Raw genomic sequence first — 17,678 nt, forward strand, 5'->3', positions numbered from 1 at the left:
CCACATCCTGTTCTTAAATCTATTTTTGGCTCAAGTATGCATTTAATTAAGAGCAGGACATTTTTCCCTTTGCTCTTGTGTGGGAAACGTTCGATCTATCTCATAAACCAATAGCAACTACTAAGATTTCCCTCTTTCCCTAAATTAAGACGTTTTACGGATTTTACTTTGCAAGATTTTCCCTAGCATATAACCAAGGATCGCAACTTTTCATGTGCACTTTCACTCACTCTCATGACTGCTCTTGTCTAATAATTAATAAATAAATTTTGTACCCTCTTTCCCGACCTATGACCTGTTTTAATCCTTCCACTCGGCAACGACGTTATATATATATATATATATATATATATATAGGTATTTAATTCTATGCAATATTTTTAACTAATAAAGGGCTATTTTAAGTTATAACTTATTGCTATCAATTGAAATTATGTAATACTAAATAAAATTAAAATTTATTATTTAATAATAAATTATAAGAAACACTCGAAATTTTCTTATAATAAAATTTCCTAAGAGTGAATTAGAGGTTATGCACTATTGTACTATTTTAGGAAAAGAAATCAAAAGTTTTAAAAATTTGAATTGTTCATTTATTCAGTTTATTTAAAATTATTTTAATACATTTAACAATTCACATACACAAGAATTATAAAAATGGAAAACTAAGGGATCATTCACAAAAATATTTTTTTCTAAAGAATGTTTTGTCTTATTCAAAATTAATGAAAACCTTAATTAAAAGTATGAAGGGGATTAAATCTTTAGATTGGTTCTTAATAATAAATCATTTCAAATTGAGATTTCTATTAATGGCATTTTGAAACAACCAACAGAAGAATCTTGTAATTCAAAATATTTAGTTAATAAAAACTATTTTTTATTTAATATAATTCCTTTACACTATAATTTTTCAATTTGTAATTTTGAAAACCTGTTTCTGAAGTTTCGTTACCAAGCTAAGTTCTGCTTTTATTCTGAAACTGATGTATCTGAAATATATACACATCAAAATGTAGATGATTACTTAAATCCTCACTACAATTTAATGGTAATTAATTCTATCCAGTGTAATATCAAAAAATTGCAAGACTTAGGCAATAATTATAAAGAGAAGTATAAGAAAAGGCAGGGTTTCAGTATCACACTTTGAGTTTTGAAAGGGCACTCACTCACCACTGTAATGTAATAACTAAATTTAATCCTCAATTTTTAAATTATTTTATACTATTACTATACTTATACTATTTTATATGTATATTTTACAAAGTAATTTTCACACATTATCAAAATAACAGAAAAACTTGAAGCTTTTGAAAAATAATTAAAGGCAAGCTAAAAGATTGTATATGAAAAGAATGTATGCTCTGTATATGAATTTTCTTCTTCAAAAAAAAAAAGTCTTAATTGATGGACAAATTTAAAGCTTTTTTTACATATATTTTAAACTGAAAATTATGAGAAAATAAACATTTAAAGATGCATTTTTAAGTAAAAAGTATTTATTTAACAAAATAAGGGTACAATTTCAAATCATTAATATTATACACCCCGTAAATAAATCTCTGGAGCCAAATATCATACAAATTTAAACTATATAACTACGCAACACCAGAAAAATTTCACTAAAATGAAGGAATTAAATTTAAAAATAAAGTTAAATTATAATTAGTAACTAAATAAGTCTGAAGTGTGCTTTTCATTAATATAAGTGTTAACAAAAACAACTCTTTACTTTGAAAATAAAACGGCAATGTTTTTAAAGAATGGCAGTTTGTTTTTTCAAAAAATGGCAAGGAGGGTGCATTTATAGAGATCAAAAGGCAGGGAGTCACCTTTCTAAAAAACTACATTTTATAATAGTTCTGAAGAACGCTTGGTGGAAACATACTAATAATTATCTACCACTATAACTTTGTATATTATATTCTGTAACTATTATGACATTTGTCAGCAGTTAATAATATTGTAAATATTTTTGAACATTTAGGAATGAAGCTGCTTGTGCACAAATGAAACAAAAAATGACAGTTCAAACTGGCATCCTACGAAACTTAGAAGCTAAAGAACAAAGAATTGGTGAAGAAATTAATAAAAAGAAAAATCATAAAAAGATAGCCATATTTTGATTATATATTTAAATTGACATGCTTTGTAAATAAATATTTTTTATTTTTAATGATTCTTTATTCACGTATAGACTATATTTTGAATAAATAAAAATAAAAATTATACAGCAATTAATTTTATGATCAAAATTATTTAAATATTCTTGTCATAATCTAATATGCAGGTGTTTTTTGTTAACTAATAATTTTGTTGATTTTTATTATATTAAAGATAAAATTGTTTGATAAAAATGAGTTCTAACAGGGATAGTTCTTTTAATTTATTTGTGAATTGATAATAACTCATAAAACTTTTTATAAAGTGATGGAAGGAAAGAAAAACCTAAAAAAGAAAAGTCAAAAATAAGATTTCTTTTTTAAAGTGAGTTTTGTAACTGAAAATATCATGCAGAAACTCTTTAATGGACATTATTAGTGTTATATAAAAATGATTTTTCATTTGTTTAATAAAAATGCAAATAACTTAACAAATAAGAAATTTCTCAATGAAAAAAACTTTTATTTTTCCAAAACAATTCATAGAATATTGAAATGTGTGCTTATTTTCAGTAAAAAAGTGCTACTATTGCTTAAAAATCAAAAGTTAAGATTGATTAACAACACTGTACAATAGATAATTTTTACAAAGTATGCAAAATTATCAATAAAACTATAAAAAAGCTCATTAAATAAAAAATATATTTCATAAATTACACTTTATCAAATACTTGAACTATGTTTAATCTGAATTCTTTTTCTTAATTTCACCCACTATGAAGCTCATTTTCTGTAGAAGCTCATATTACTTTCTGATTAAGAATTAAATTGTTTGAACCTATTGAAGTGCTCTCTTGCAATAATGACTCTTTGAATCTGTGAAGTACCTTCATAGATCTAAAAAATAAATGAAATACATTTCATTGAATACTTATTTTTTAAAAGCAAGAATAAACATAAGTTCATTCGCGTATAAAAAAAGGCAAGGAAATGTTTGTTTTTTTTAAATTTACAAAAAATGACTAGGTTGACTTTAAACAACAAAAAAAAATTTCTTTATGGGTAATGTTCTCAACTTCCCTTTTACATTACCTAGCTATCTTAGTTTATTTGTTTACTCTCATTTTTTTATTTTAATAGATTTACTTACCCAGATATTGGTAAGCTAGAAGATTAAAATATATATATGCCTTTCTAATTTATTATTATATTACTTCATTTTTTGTGTGTTTCTTTTCAATTGTTATCTTTAGGCATTTTATTCTCCGTTGTTATTTTATATATTTGTTTTTTCTTTCTTTTTTATTATGCTGCTTCAAGATCTTTAGTAATTAAACACTAATTCTTGACCAAAAATAATTTTTTTATGCGATATTCATGTGAAGTTACCTAGCAATTGGATCCAATCCTACTCTGTTTGAAAATTAAAAAAAAAATTCTAAACATTAAGCATTAGGTAAAAGTGAAAAAAAACTTATAGTACATCAAAAAATATTGCTAATTTTTTAAATGCAGCTATATTGCTTGAGAAAAAAGATTTAAATGAGAAAAGAGAAGAAGAGGTTATACTGAGCTAAATACAAACATTGTTAGCTTTTCAAAATAAAATAATACTCTAGGGAAGAAAATTAACTGAACATAGTTTATTTTTTATCATATTGATTAAAGAGAAATATTTATTGGTCATATAAAATAATTGCCTTACTGAAATCTGAGACAAAAAATGAACATTTGAAATAAAATTTTACCTGAAATATTTTTGCATCTCTCATCAATTTTTCGACAGGATATTCAGTGTTGAATCCATTTCCTCCAAATATCTATGGAAATTTTTTTAGTTTAATGCAATTAAATATAAAATTTATTAACTCTATACCTTTTGAAGTATATCTTAATTCCTCAATAAAATATATTAGATTACAATTTACTTACTTATAAATATAATTCTTGTGGTAATCAATGTGAATCAATGTGCAGATTTCAATGTGAATATTAAAATCCTACCCGATGGTTTAAGAACTTCCAAATTGAATAATAATTTTTGAACCTCTAGAAAAACTTTTTTGAAAATTATATGCTGCTAATGTATGTGTCTTTTATGCAATTAACAAGCGCTCAAATTTGTTTTGTTTCAATCATCATCAATGTACGTACACAATAGAAGTTTTTCAAACTTTTTTTTTAGGATTAATTAATTTTTTAATTTAATATATAATAAGGAAATATATGGAACCATATGTTCCAAAATGTTTTACACACGCAATACTTAAGTCTAAAATTAGCAAAACTTTTTACATTAAAAAAAAAAAAATTAAATAAAATATGCAGGGATATCCTGATTTATGAGAAAAATCTGAATTTCTGAGGATTTAGCTTCTGAATATGTGTTACTTTCTCTGTAGTGTATTTTCAAAAAGGTTTTGAATATTTTATTGATATTATTAATTAACTTTAATAATATTAATAAGATTTATAAAGCCACTTGAAACAATGTTTTAATATTTAACATTTTTACTTCGTGGTATTAACACTGGACTATACTAAAATTATTGTTTTACAGAAATTAAGATTTCTTAGAGCATTTTGAATTTTAAAAGGTTGTATATCAAATTTGCAACCTAAAAACTTGGTTAATCCACAATAAAGCTTGCATACTGCTTTCATTCACTTATGTGTTACAATTACTATATTATAGATCTTTAAATCATAATGATTAAAATATAATATGATTTATTTGAATACAATACTTAATCATTTATTTGAATACAATATTTAATTGTTGTATTAATAAATTTTAACATGGCATATAATAATTGAAATAAAATTAAATTTACCTGGACTGCATTAGCAGCACATTTGTTTGCAATATCTCCAGCATGAGCTTTGGCAATTGAAGCGAAGTATGTGTTGCGTTCTCCGCGATCTGTTTGCCAGGCTGCTCGCATCCATGCCATTCTAGCAAGCTCAATATCTATTGCCATTTCAGCCAGCATAAACTGTACTGCTTGGTGCTAGAGCCAAGTAAAAAATAAAGACAGGATACAATTTTTTTAAATGAAAATATTAATGTCAAAGTGTTATGATGTGTTATGTTAAATGAAAATATGAATGTCAAACAGAAACAGTTATTTTACAGATAATGCTGAAAAATTTACCTCTGCAATTTTCACGCCAAATGTTTTTCTTTCAAAACTGTACTTTGTAGCTTCATCAAAAGCTCTTTGTGCTAGACCAGTGGCTGATGCAGCAACCTATAAAATAATTCATTGATATTATACTTTGTAACAGGATTTTGGTAATAATAATAATAGCCATGTAACAACAAATAAACTTCAAATGTAAAATTTATAGCAAAAAAAAGCTCTACATCTACTTAGGAAATTTGTCACATAAATGACAACTATGCAAAGAGACTGAATATGCTTTATAAAAAGCATATTTGGACAATAATAAAATGACAATAAATTTTAGAATTAGTAATTTGGATTCAAAATTTGTATAATTATAGGCCTTGAGCTATCAATAATAGTTGTGTAAAAATAACCTTTTAACAATAAATAAATAATAATAATCAACAAAATAGTCTTTCTCGTAATGCTTAATTTATGTATTCGAAATAAAATTAAAAGTTACTGTAAATTATAGCATATGTTTTTCAGAAAACCCCTATGTCCTGTAAAACAATGTTTTGCTTATCATAACAAAGAAGCAGTTGTTAATGTGTTAAAATAGTTTTCAGAACCAAAACTCGACACAAATATTGGACTACATTGTAGAAAATTTCATTACCTATACTCTCATAAAACCAAAATGGAAATCAGCATAATTACTGATGTAATTAATAGAACAAGGTTGAAAAATATAGTTTCCAGGTAAATATGATTTAAATCTGGAAATTTATGTATTGCTTACCTTAGCTCTTCAAAAATTTTATACAACACAATATTTTATACACTATATATCAGAAAATAGAGGGGAAAAAGAGAGATTAATTTTGAAAAATTTCAGTAATATTTTTTTCTCTTCACCAAATATAATGAACTAATTTTAATATTTAAAATAAGAATTTCAACAGACTATTATTTCATGTTTATTCATATAAATTAAAACAGTTACTAAGTAAAGTCGAAAAAGAAATGTTTACTGGAGGTCGAGTTTTATCGAAAGCTCCCATAGCAATTTTGAAGCCTGCTCCTTCAGTCATCAGAACATTTTTTAATGGAACTTCAACATCTTCAAATGTGACACCACATGTATTGGAAGCTCTCTGACCCATGTTCCACTCTTTTCGACCTTTGGTAACACCTTTTGAATCTGCATCTACAATGAAACCTGTCATAGCCTTGCTTGCAGAACATTTTGGATCTGGATTGGTGCGAGCCAATACAAAATACCTAAAAATAAAGTATTTACTAAACATTTTATAAAACTATTGTTAATTTACTAATGAATAACAGTAAGAGTTTGAAGTAACAAATATGAAAGATTGGACACATCTTGTTATTACAAGTTAGGGTTCCCACTTTTATAATAACAGTAAAGATTAAGGGCTTTTAAGGACTCACTTTGAAAAAAAAAAATAAGGACTTTTTTTAAAAAAAATTAAAGACCTTAAAAATAGTATAATAACTGTTATCATCAAATATGTGCCTACAATAACTGCCAATTATTTTTTTTTCTTGAAATTTAAAAAAAAAATTATATTGCAAGCACTGACATAACTGTATTTATTATAGTACTGTTTACAAATGGGAGTTTTAAAAAATATTTCTGTTTTTTTTTTAACATTTAATTACATATTGAAATATGATACACATTTAGTTTTTCAAATTTTTTAGAAATAGATTTTGTTACTTTTTTTCTTGTAACTTTACTTCTTTTTTTAAAGCATGTGCCATTACTAGAAGAATTGAATTTCTTGAACACTGTCGATTTAAAAGGTCAATGTGGGTCTTCTACTCAGGCACCTTAAAACTGACAAAAAAAAAAGTCATGATCTCTTCCACATACTTCCTATATCATGCTCCTCCTTCCCTATTCTTTTCTTTCAGAATGCCCTACTCTCTACACAGGGTCTCATTCTAGGCCAAAAGAGGAATATATTAATGAAAGAACATGTTTTCTTTTGTGTGTAGCACCCCATACACAGTCTAAGCAAAAGAAAGACTGACTTTTTGTTTTAAATATTTTTGTAAGAATAAACCAATCAACTCACTCCCAAGAGATACTGGAAATGTAGGACTTTTTAAAACCTTGAACCAAAATTAAGTATTTTCAAGGCCCCTTATTTTCCTACATAAAAATTAAAGCAGTTTTTAAGGATCATGGGATGCCTTTAAGTGCTTTGTGAGGCACTCTTAATGAAGATATAAGATAAATAATGTTAAAGATACAAAGATTTTCAGCTCTACAACTTTTTTCACAATTAAAATTTTGCTATAACAACAACTTGGAGATTATTCACTTTATTATAACAGGCTTTCAATGTATTGAATGACTTATATTCACTTGTGAAAATTAATTAGCAATGTTAAGATACAATCTTTCATAAAATAAAAAATGCTTATTATTTTAAAAGTAAGAAGTATTTTTTTAAGAAGTTTAGCTCGAAGTACTAACAGACATACCAATTAGCAACACCACCATTGGTTATCCACATTTTTTGTCCATTGAGGATATACTTGTCACCTTTTTTCTCTGCCCTGGTTTTTATATTTGCAACATCAGAACCAGTTCCTGGTTCAGTCACACAATACGCCTAAAAATAACAGATGATTATGAATAAATATCACTACTTTTAAAATGATTTTGTTCCATAAAGAAAAGGAAAAAAGACTTATATTTTTTAATGGATTTTAAAGATAAAGAGTCAAAACTTTTCTTCGTTTAATGAATAACCAAAGAGTGTAATATATATTACAAACTTCACAAAATAAAAACAAAGCAAAATTGTACAATTTTAAGCAAACATTTTCTTCAGCTGTTAGCATTTGCTACATTGGAGGTTAAAATCTATATTAGAATTATAAAGAGAAAATATTTTTATTCAGAAATATAAAAGTATTATAGTGCAGAACTATGAAAGTATAATGCTATAAAATAAATAATAAATTCAAAACTTAAAATAATGCATAAATAATAAAAAAAATTAAAAATAACAAAATTCAAAATGAATCATTTTAATATTACAACTCTGAAAATTAAACAGGAAATTATAAAGGAAAATTATTTTGCCACATTTCTAATTCAAAACCTTCATAAGAAATAATTTCTCACAGAAAGGACAAATTCTTTTTTCAAACAGAATATTGATGTGGATTAGTATTTATGATAGAGAATCATCATCAAGTTAATATTTTGCTTAAATTTCCAAAAAATTATACGCACATAAGAAATAAACAATTAGACATAGGAAATAAGCTCAAGCTTCTTGGTGCTTCCCCTCCCCCCCCAAAAAAAACAAATAAGAACTACATTTTTTAAAAGAATAATAATTTTTGGAACAATGTGCATATACCAGACTTAATAAAAAAAATGGCCAACTAAAATAAAAATTATGGTTTACTCTACTTAAATATAATGAATGCAAGTTTTATTACAAAAGAATAATGAAATAATTTTTTTAATTTTAAAGTAACTTTATTTAGAAAAGAGTTTCAACAGTTTTGAGCATAATTTTATTAATTGAAAACAGAAAAACTCATAATAGTTCGAGATTATAGAAATATAGATATAGTTTGATAATAGAGAAAATTTTCATTGTATTGCTTAAAAAAATAACCAGTATCAATTAGATAATGACTCATACCAATGTTTAGTTAAAATTCATAATCAAGTGCAAAACTTCCTTAACAAAATAATTTTAAAGTAAGGTTTCAAGTTAATCTCGAAACAAAAACGTAATGCCACTTAACATTTTTGTATAAAAATAATTTAGTGAACAACACAGAATCTATGCGCCCCACAGCAAAATTTGCTTCAAACTGCATAATTGTCATATTTTGTAAGTTTTTGTAAGGATTTTTTAAAACAATGATTTTTATCTTTTATTTATGAAATATAAGTTTTCAAAAATATGTTAAAATATTAATCTTAAACATTTTATGCTTATTTTAACTAAAAACTAAATGTTTGCTGGTTTTTATATTTATTAACTTGTATTAAATGATAAAAATTAAAAATTACTTCAGTAAAATTGTAGATCATTGCACACATCAATAAATTTATTTTAAAAAAAAAAAATAATAAAAAAAAACTTTTACAATTAGAACCATTTTAATTCTTATAAATAACTGGGCCCTCAACTATCCCCGGCCTTCCTTAAATTCTGCCTTGTTAGTAAATGATTGTAGATCATTGCAGACATAAATAAATTTATATATAAAAAAAAATCTACAATTAGAACCATTTTAATTCTTATAAATAACTGGGCCCTCAACTATCCCGGGCCTTCCTTAAGTTCTGCCTTGTTAGTAAATGATTGTAGATCATTGCATACATAAATTTATAAAAAAAAAACTTCTACAATTATTTTAATTCTTAGGGCCCTCAACTATCTCGGGCCTTCCTTATGTTCTGTCTTGTTAGTAGATGATCCTTCAATTCACCCATTAAAAATTAAACAATATAATAACTCTATATCATTGAATTACAGTGCATATATTCACACATATTTCACGAACCATAGTAATGTCACCGTAATCAAATCCTCGTTCTCCCATATAATCTAATAAATATTCCACAGATAGTAGAGCAGGAGAATGAGAAATTTTATTTCCCTCATTTACAACATCTTCTGCATCAGTATTATCATCACTATTTGATTTAACAACACACTTAGTAACGATGTCTTCATCTGTCAAATATTGGAGGCCAGGTTCACATGCATCACTTTGAAACCAATCTTCTAAATTTTCTTCATCAAAAATTTTGAACGATTATGATAATGTAGACGATTTTACCTTTGACCATGCTGCTGATATTCCATATACTGCATCCAATAATGTTTATTGCTTCCAAAAATTTGGTAATGTTATAACTTCATGAATTAAATTTACGATTGCAGCAATTATTATCAATAAAAATATTCATTCTGCTTAGTTTCATATTCTGTTAATAAATGGCAAGACTATACTGCGAAACTGATTTGACAAGATTCTAATTCACATCAAAATCGATTTTACATGCATGATAATCTTAAAACTTGTTTCTCTTTAAAAAAAAAATTTTTGACTTCAGAAGGAGGACGGAAAATCAAGAGTATACTGTATATGAATATAATTTTTTCGATCAACATATAATCACCATAAAAGTTTGATTGTGTTATCACTGATGTCTCAAAAAGTCAAGTAATGAAAAATATAAGTTACATTATGTATACATACACACATTAAAGGCTCTTTAGTGACACGTCCCAGATACTCAGTTTTTAATTCCTCACTACCACCAATCAGAAGAGGAGCTTGCTGTAAATAAAATAATACTACTAGGTAAAAATAATAACACATTAATTTAGAAAGTATCAGTTCTATTCGGTAGTTAATAGATACATAAATGTTATAACATTCTAAATCATTGCAAATTTACTAAGACTAATAATTTAATAATACAGTATTAAGTTACTTGCACACAAAAAGTTAGAGTAATAGATGAGTGTTCAGAAATTTACATTTGTATAAAATGATTTTCTAAATCTAAAAATATAACTCATGTTTTTTTTTAGATGCCTTCCTCACCATTTTTATCACTTGTTGATAATTTTATGCTATAAATTTAAATTGGAGCACTTTTTTTTGCTACCTTTTCACATACGTTTTTACATATTGCAACTTTCCATTCACACTATTTGCTTTCCATTTTCTCCTTAAACGATAAAAATGCCTAGCCACAATTTTGGCTAAGCACAGATGAGAAAAAAGGAGACTCCAAAGCCCTTGTATAGAAAACCTTCAAATCTTTCATAAACTTTATTAATTTTAAGCATTCTATAAAACATTTTAAACATATGCTGTAGGGCATACCGAATTTAGATAATGCTGACGAGACATTAAGACAAAAGTTTTCTTTAAATGGTGATTCAAGTTGGACAAAAAACTTTTTAACATGCCTGCTACAGATAATACAGATTCATAAGTTTTACTCTCTCTTGTGTTTTTCAGTTACAAGCATGTTTTATAATTGTATCAATTGAAAATATACACTAAGTCTTCCTTATCCTAACCTTGGTCTAGGTGGTATTTTTTTTTTTTTTTTTTTTAAATTTAAAACTACGTATATGGTTTTAAATTATGCAAAAATATGTNTCAAAAAAAAAAAAAAAAATTCACTTACGGCAAGCTCATTTGCTTCAATAGCAGTTGTTACCCCAGTACAAGCATAAGCAAGCTCTTCGGAAGCTAAACATCCTTCAAACAAACTTAAGCCAGTACCACCTAAAAATATTCGTAACTAAATAATTCCTACAACAGTTCGAAATTTAAAACTGTTTTTCAATTCAAATTTAAACAAAATAAAACTTTACCATATTTCTGAGGAACAGTAGCATTTACTAGTCCAAGCTCGAAAGCTTTCTTTATAATTTCATAAGGATACTAAAAAAGATAACTTTCATTAGAAAATTTTAATAACTTTGGAGCTAAATTAAATTTATGACCAAAAAATTGGAAATTAATAATTATCAGAACATTTTTAAACGTCAATGTATATTGAGAATATCACTCTGAATAACTTCATTTCTAATGATTGGAAGAACTAAGCGACATTTCATTAACCCACTGGCGGTTAAGGAAATGGGCAAAATTGGGAGAATGTTTCTCCCCTACACACAGTTCCCCTATCAGTTAACATGGGAAAACCGGTTTTGCTATGCAAAGAAGACTGCAGGTTAAAATGCGACTTTTTACGTGCAGAACCGTCAGTGGGTTAAAAGGTAACTTTAAATATGCAGGTTAATTGGAGCTAACTATTAATAAACTTATGGAATCAAACACAAGAATTTAGATTTCTGACCATCAAAATAAGCGGAGGGATCTAGAATATATGGTCCCAATATCTTAGCCAGGAGAGGTCCCCTTAAAACATTAATTTCACTTTTTACATACTTTACCTGTAGGGTGACCTGGGGTAATTCCTGATCAAAAAACGCAAATATCTATTTTGTGAAAAAACTATTCAAAATAGAATTTTAATATTTACTGGAAGTTTGAGGCTATATGAGATGAGTCCTATGCCAACTTCTTTTGTTTGAAAATCTAATTAGAATTTAAAAGATTTTAAATTTTTAGTGATCAGGAATTACCCCTGGTCTTGATCATTTCTGGGGTAATTCCTGATCACTTCTGGGGTAATTGCTGATCACCAGTTTTTATTGTAAAGGGGCTGTTTGAAAATAATTATATAATGGTAATTAACAAATAAGACATCAAGATCAAAAAATAAACCAAAAAGATATGTTTAAGCAGCTAATAAAACGATTTATTTAAAAGCAAGAAGAACGATTAACACTTTAAATTTTCAAAAATCTTTGCATCGTGCCATACATTTTAGGCAATCAGCCAACTCATTCTCATGTTCTTCTGAAATATAAGAGAGTTCCCACATGGGTTACTTTTGCTGGATTTTTTAACTTCATTAAGGGAAAGTGTAAAGTTAAGTAAGGTATGTCAACAGCTCTGGCAGCAGCTCTCACACTGAAATTTTCATTTTCAATCATTAAAAGAAATTCACTAATTTTGTTTTCTAGAAGCTTAGTATCCTTTTTAGGCTTATAATTTCTCACCATATTTATACTAGGCTAATTTATAAACTTAAAAATTATTCTAACGATGTACACACATAAAATTAAGATAGAAGCAAGGTAAGACAAACCAGAAATGGTGCAAATCAGAATACAGTCTTGTATACAGTTAAAAACAAATTTTGTGATGACAGTTAAAATATATTTTATAGTTGTTCCACTTAATAAATATGAACTGTTATTTAAGAAAAGACAATTAGCTATTTATTAGCTATTTTTTATACTATTTATAAGAAGAAATGACAATGATCAGGAATTACCCCAGTGATCAATAATTACCCCACATGTAGGGGGCAACATTTGATATAGTTTCCTATAATCAATTATAAAGTTTACAGTTGATGTGAAACAATTAAACAAAAGCTTACACTACTTTTATATCAAAGAAAAAGAAAGTAACTCAAAATATTTATTATTACGAGAATGAGGGGGATCTTTGCAGAAATATGCACATTTTGAAACCCATCTTTGAAATGGAAAATACAGAAAGCAGTTTAAAAGATACTTATTTTGTTAGATTAAACAAAAACTTATTATTAAGTAAATGTAGTTATACTTTAGTAAAGTGTACAAGCATTTTTGTCCATGTCTCAAATTTAAAAAAAAAAAAAAAATTTTAAATAAAACTTAGGTGATCATTATTTACCCCAGAAACAGAGTGATTGTGAATTACCCTGGGTCACCCTACTTATTAATAATTATTTATTATTCTATTTAATAATTGCTGAAATGTTTTTGAAATCATAAGGTAAAGAGTTTTTACTTCATTTTAAAATGTGCAATTTAAAATGACAAAATGCAATATTTGAACTTTCGCCAAAAATATAGAATTACAAAAAGATTTGAGCTATCACATCTTTCAAAAAAAAATTTTTTATATATAAAATTTCCAATTTAAATTTTTTTTTTTCAAAAAGTCAATTTTTTTTTTATTTAAATCAGATTTTTTTTAATAGATGTTCAGCAAAATTTTGAAAATATTTAATTTTTGTAAGCGTAAAACATATAATTTAATATAATATAAAAATATTTCTAAAAAATAAATGTTAAAATGTACTTACTTAAAAATGCAAAATGTAATTAAAATACTTAAAACACGTTAATAAATTTTGAATCTTAATTCCTTACAAATAATATTTCTTTCAAATATGTATATGATAAAACTATTTAAATATTACTATTTATAAAGACAGCAACATACTGCACATAGTAGAATTGATGTTTTCTCTGTCTATGAGTACTGCAGCAGTTGAAAGGGGCTTTTCAGCAATGAACTATCTGGTAATATGGATTATCGTTCAAATTACAAGAATATGCACATAATTATTGGTTTATTATTTTTCCCGAGTTTAAAACAGTCTGAGAAGTTAACATATGTTTTTGTAATATTGACTGCATGTATGCATAGCAGTAGGTACTCGAAAAACCGCCCGTCCTCGCCAGTGAAAAATTCCCCGCAGACAAATAATTTCTCTAATCCGACGTCCGCACGGACGGCCATTTTCCAGTTAATGTTCGTGATATATTTTAAATTTTTGTAGGAACACATGTAAAATTTTAATGGGTGTCATTAAAATTTAAGATACATAACATCGTTAAATACCAGAAAACTTCAGCCCTCCAAGTCCAAGCTATTTATAAAGACCTAATGCAGCAAAATGACCCACAATACAGTAACATACTGCGCATGGTGGAATTGATGTTTTCTCTGTCTGAAAGTATTGCAGAGGTTGAAAGGGGTTTTTCAGCAATGAACATACAAAAAAGCACATTACGTACGGTCTTAAACAAGAAGCGTTAAAAGTAATTATAAACATCTACCTAAATGGAAAACCCCTTTAAATTTCTGTGCAGAGACCTCTGTAAATCATTGGCTTGATTGTGGAACTGGCAAACGTCATATTTGATTCATTTAAAAAAACACAGTACCCTCAGATAAATTGACATTCCGAATAATTTGACCTTTGTCATTTAAATTATTTCATAAAAGAAATACTAGGTTACTATTAGTAACCTAATATTTCTTTTATTACTGTATTATTTTAATCCTAATAACTACTAATTCATTGTGCAATTTATGTTTGCAATAAATAAGAGAAAATTATATTTTTATTTATTTAGAAGCTACAGGTTAGTTTCAAAGGAGGATGGGTACATTGTTAGACAAGCCGTCCTCGGGGACGGGTAAAATTTATGAGTTTTTTCGAGCCCTGATGCAAAGTATTGAAAACTTCAAAGAAAGAATAAAATATTTCAGATACTATTATAGATTGAACATTTTCTAAAAATAAGGCGATTGTAGTTGGCGCAACAGATCACAAAACGGAAATACCCCTGTTTTAACTTTCAATGTAATAAGATCCAGATAAAAGTAGAAAAAAAGTTTATTTATATACAAAATTTAATAACAGATAATAAAATTTAAAGTTTACTTCTCCCGTTTTATCCAGCTCTGCAGCTTTTGGTAAAATTTCTTCCCTTGCAAATTTCCGAGCGAGTTGTTGAATTTCTTTTTGCTCTGAACTTAATTCTAAAACAAAAAGAAATAAAAACAAGATAGAATAGGCACTCATTAAAAAAAAAATCATAAGACTCAAACTTTAAAATAAAATGTAATAAGCAAAAGCAGAGTTAAGTTAATTTAACTATTCAAAACTGAGAGGTCTAAAAAAAGCTTGTACAATTTATAAATATTATCAGTTAAAAACATTAAGAAAGTTTTGGCTTCAGATTTATCCGTAATTAATAAAAAAAAATTCAATACCTTTAAACACGTCGAAACATAAAAATATGCAAATAAGTCATATTAAAAATAGAAATTACCAAAATGAAATCCTCCATTATTTTTTGCAGCTGATGTTTCTGGTACAGCAGACAACAATCGCTGAGGAAATTTCAAATTCTGAATAGGTCTTAATATCTAAAATCAATAAATATAATAAGCTTGTTTATTTGCAAAAAAGAAAAGATGTGGTGGTGAAAATACACCAAAATAATACTAACTTTCGTAATATTCATGATTCTAAAGCACTTAAATATCTGCTAAAGAGGGATAAAATTTGCAGCAAACTAAAGCCCGTGACTTTTCGAATAAAAAACCGGTCCTTCTCTTAACTTTTTAGATTATTTCATAAACAATTGTGTACCTAAAATGATAACGCTATCAGCTTTCATAAGATCAAAGTAGATAATAAAGATAACATACAGTATACACATAAAAGACAACAATAAAAAGCTTTTAAACTTGTCCTTTTGGAAATTATTAGCATAAAGTTTCAATTATTAGCGATTTAAGAAAAATATCTCTACTTATGAAGTTTATAATGATTTCCTTCCAACTGTCATTTCATTTATGCACTGTTTGTGTTTTTGTTCCTGATAGAGATGGCTAGTATTTTCTGGAACAGGTATTTTATACCTGTTATTGAATCATGGTAGGCACGTTCCAATGGATGGTGTTTTCAATAGAAATGTAAACAATAACAATCTCGGGACCTACTCTAGTTCCGGTTAAAAAGTTTGCAGCTGCTTACTACATGTTATTCTGATAGGCGATGTTTTCAAACGGATAATTTTGCTTTCAATAAAAGAAATAAATTAGATAATTTCTGAGCTCAAATCTGCCGTCTTTCATAAGATATTAATGTTATTATGTAATTCTGGGGAGTTTGGAGTGAAAATGTGTTTTAGTTATTTTGTGAAAATGTGTTATTATTATTAAAAAAGGTGACATAGTTGATAGATTTCGAATAACTCGCTTTTTTGGCAGTCTTGATTTGGCCTCTTTCCATTTGTTTATTACTGTTTGTTCGTGTTGCAAGCTGTCCCAGATAGCAATATAAGGTTTTTTCAATAGAAATGAATAAATTACTTGTTGCAAACAAAAAGCAGACTGCTCTGAAAATTTTTTGATCTAATGATCGGTTGTTTTTGTTGGTCTATGTCGTACTAACGATGAACAATGGGCTATTGGTGTAGAGTTGGGAAACATTTTTGAGGATGATCCGAAGACATGTTAACACAATTTTGATCCTCTGCAGATGGGGTGGATCTCCTCCTTGACGATCTGCGGGTGAAGTCGAGCTCTTAATGGTTGAAAAGCTTAATTAGGATAGATACCGCACACCTTTGGTTCCTTTGTAGGTTGATCAAAGTGATCATCCATCCACACACTGACCGTAGCCAGTGATCCTTGACTTCGGTGTNCACAATTTTGATCCTCTGCAGAGGGGATGAATCTCCTGCTTGACGACCTGCGCGTGAAGTCGAGCTCTTAATGGCTGAAAAGTTTAATTAGGATAGATACCGCACACCTTTGGTTCCTTTGTAGGTTGATCAAAGTGATCACCCATCCACACACTGACCGTAGCCAGGGATCCTTGACTTCGGTGTTCTACTGGGAATCGTGTCTTAAAGTTCACTCTACTGCGAGATGATCTAATGATCGGATATTTACGTTCTTGAACTCAATCTTAAGGGTTAAAAGGATCTCAAATATGTTAATTAATTAATGCAAACCATATTTTAAGATATGAAATTAGACAAAAGTAAAACGTACTTTCTCTGAAAAACCTACCTTTTCCTGTCGGATGCACATTTCTGACCCACAAAATATAGGGGGTAGCCGCACTCTGGGAAATATGGTCCCAATAATAGGTTGGTCAAAAGAGACGTCCAACGGGTGTTCGCAATCCGAAATAAATCGTCCCAATAGTGAGGTTTGACTCCAAAGCTTAGACTCCTTAGTGTTAATTTTACTTTTTGCGTATTTCACC

General features: G+C 27.4%; 2 protein-coding genes across 3 annotated transcripts in view; one reads left to right on the forward strand and one right to left on the reverse strand.

Moving 5' to 3' along the window:
- LOC107441229 (zinc finger CCCH-type with G patch domain-containing protein) overlaps positions 1-2,182 on the forward strand; it is a gene marked incomplete at its 5' end in the record, with an annotated part of 35,356 nt that extends 33,174 nt beyond the window's left edge. Inside the window, 1 exon segment of the mRNA XM_016054406.4 lies at positions 1,994-2,182. Within this exon segment, the coding sequence (XP_015909892.1) occupies positions 1,994-2,132 (139 nt within the window). The 3' untranslated portion in view covers positions 2,133-2,182.
- A 428-nt stretch (positions 2,183-2,610) lies between these two features.
- Positions 2,611-16,406, reverse strand: LOC107441230 (Medium-chain acyl-CoA dehydrogenase). Of its 2 annotated transcripts, none has more exons than XM_016054409.3 (13): positions 16,213-16,406; positions 15,907-16,049; positions 15,727-15,823; positions 15,336-15,433; positions 11,629-11,698; positions 11,439-11,539; positions 10,493-10,573; positions 7,736-7,866; positions 6,253-6,502; positions 5,264-5,359; positions 4,943-5,119; positions 3,857-3,928; positions 2,611-3,005 (listed from the first exon to the last, which is right to left on the reverse strand). In XM_016054409.3, the coding sequence occupies exons 2-13, from the start codon at positions 15,919-15,921 to the stop codon at positions 2,925-2,927; spliced, it is 1,269 nt and encodes a 422-aa protein (XP_015909895.1). In that variant the 5' UTR covers positions 15,922-16,049; positions 16,213-16,406; the 3' UTR covers positions 2,611-2,924. The 2 variants fall into 2 exon arrangements, with proteins under 2 accessions (XP_015909895.1, XP_071036395.1); XM_071180294.1 differs by having other exon boundaries at positions 16,148-16,259.
- Between the last annotated feature and the right edge of the window lie 1,272 nt (positions 16,407-17,678).

Source organism: Parasteatoda tepidariorum, chromosome 4, assembly GCF_043381705.1.
Source record: "Parasteatoda tepidariorum isolate YZ-2023 chromosome 4, CAS_Ptep_4.0, whole genome shotgun sequence".
In the NCBI taxonomy this organism is placed as follows: Eukaryota; Metazoa; Arthropoda; class Arachnida; order Araneae; family Theridiidae; genus Parasteatoda; species Parasteatoda tepidariorum.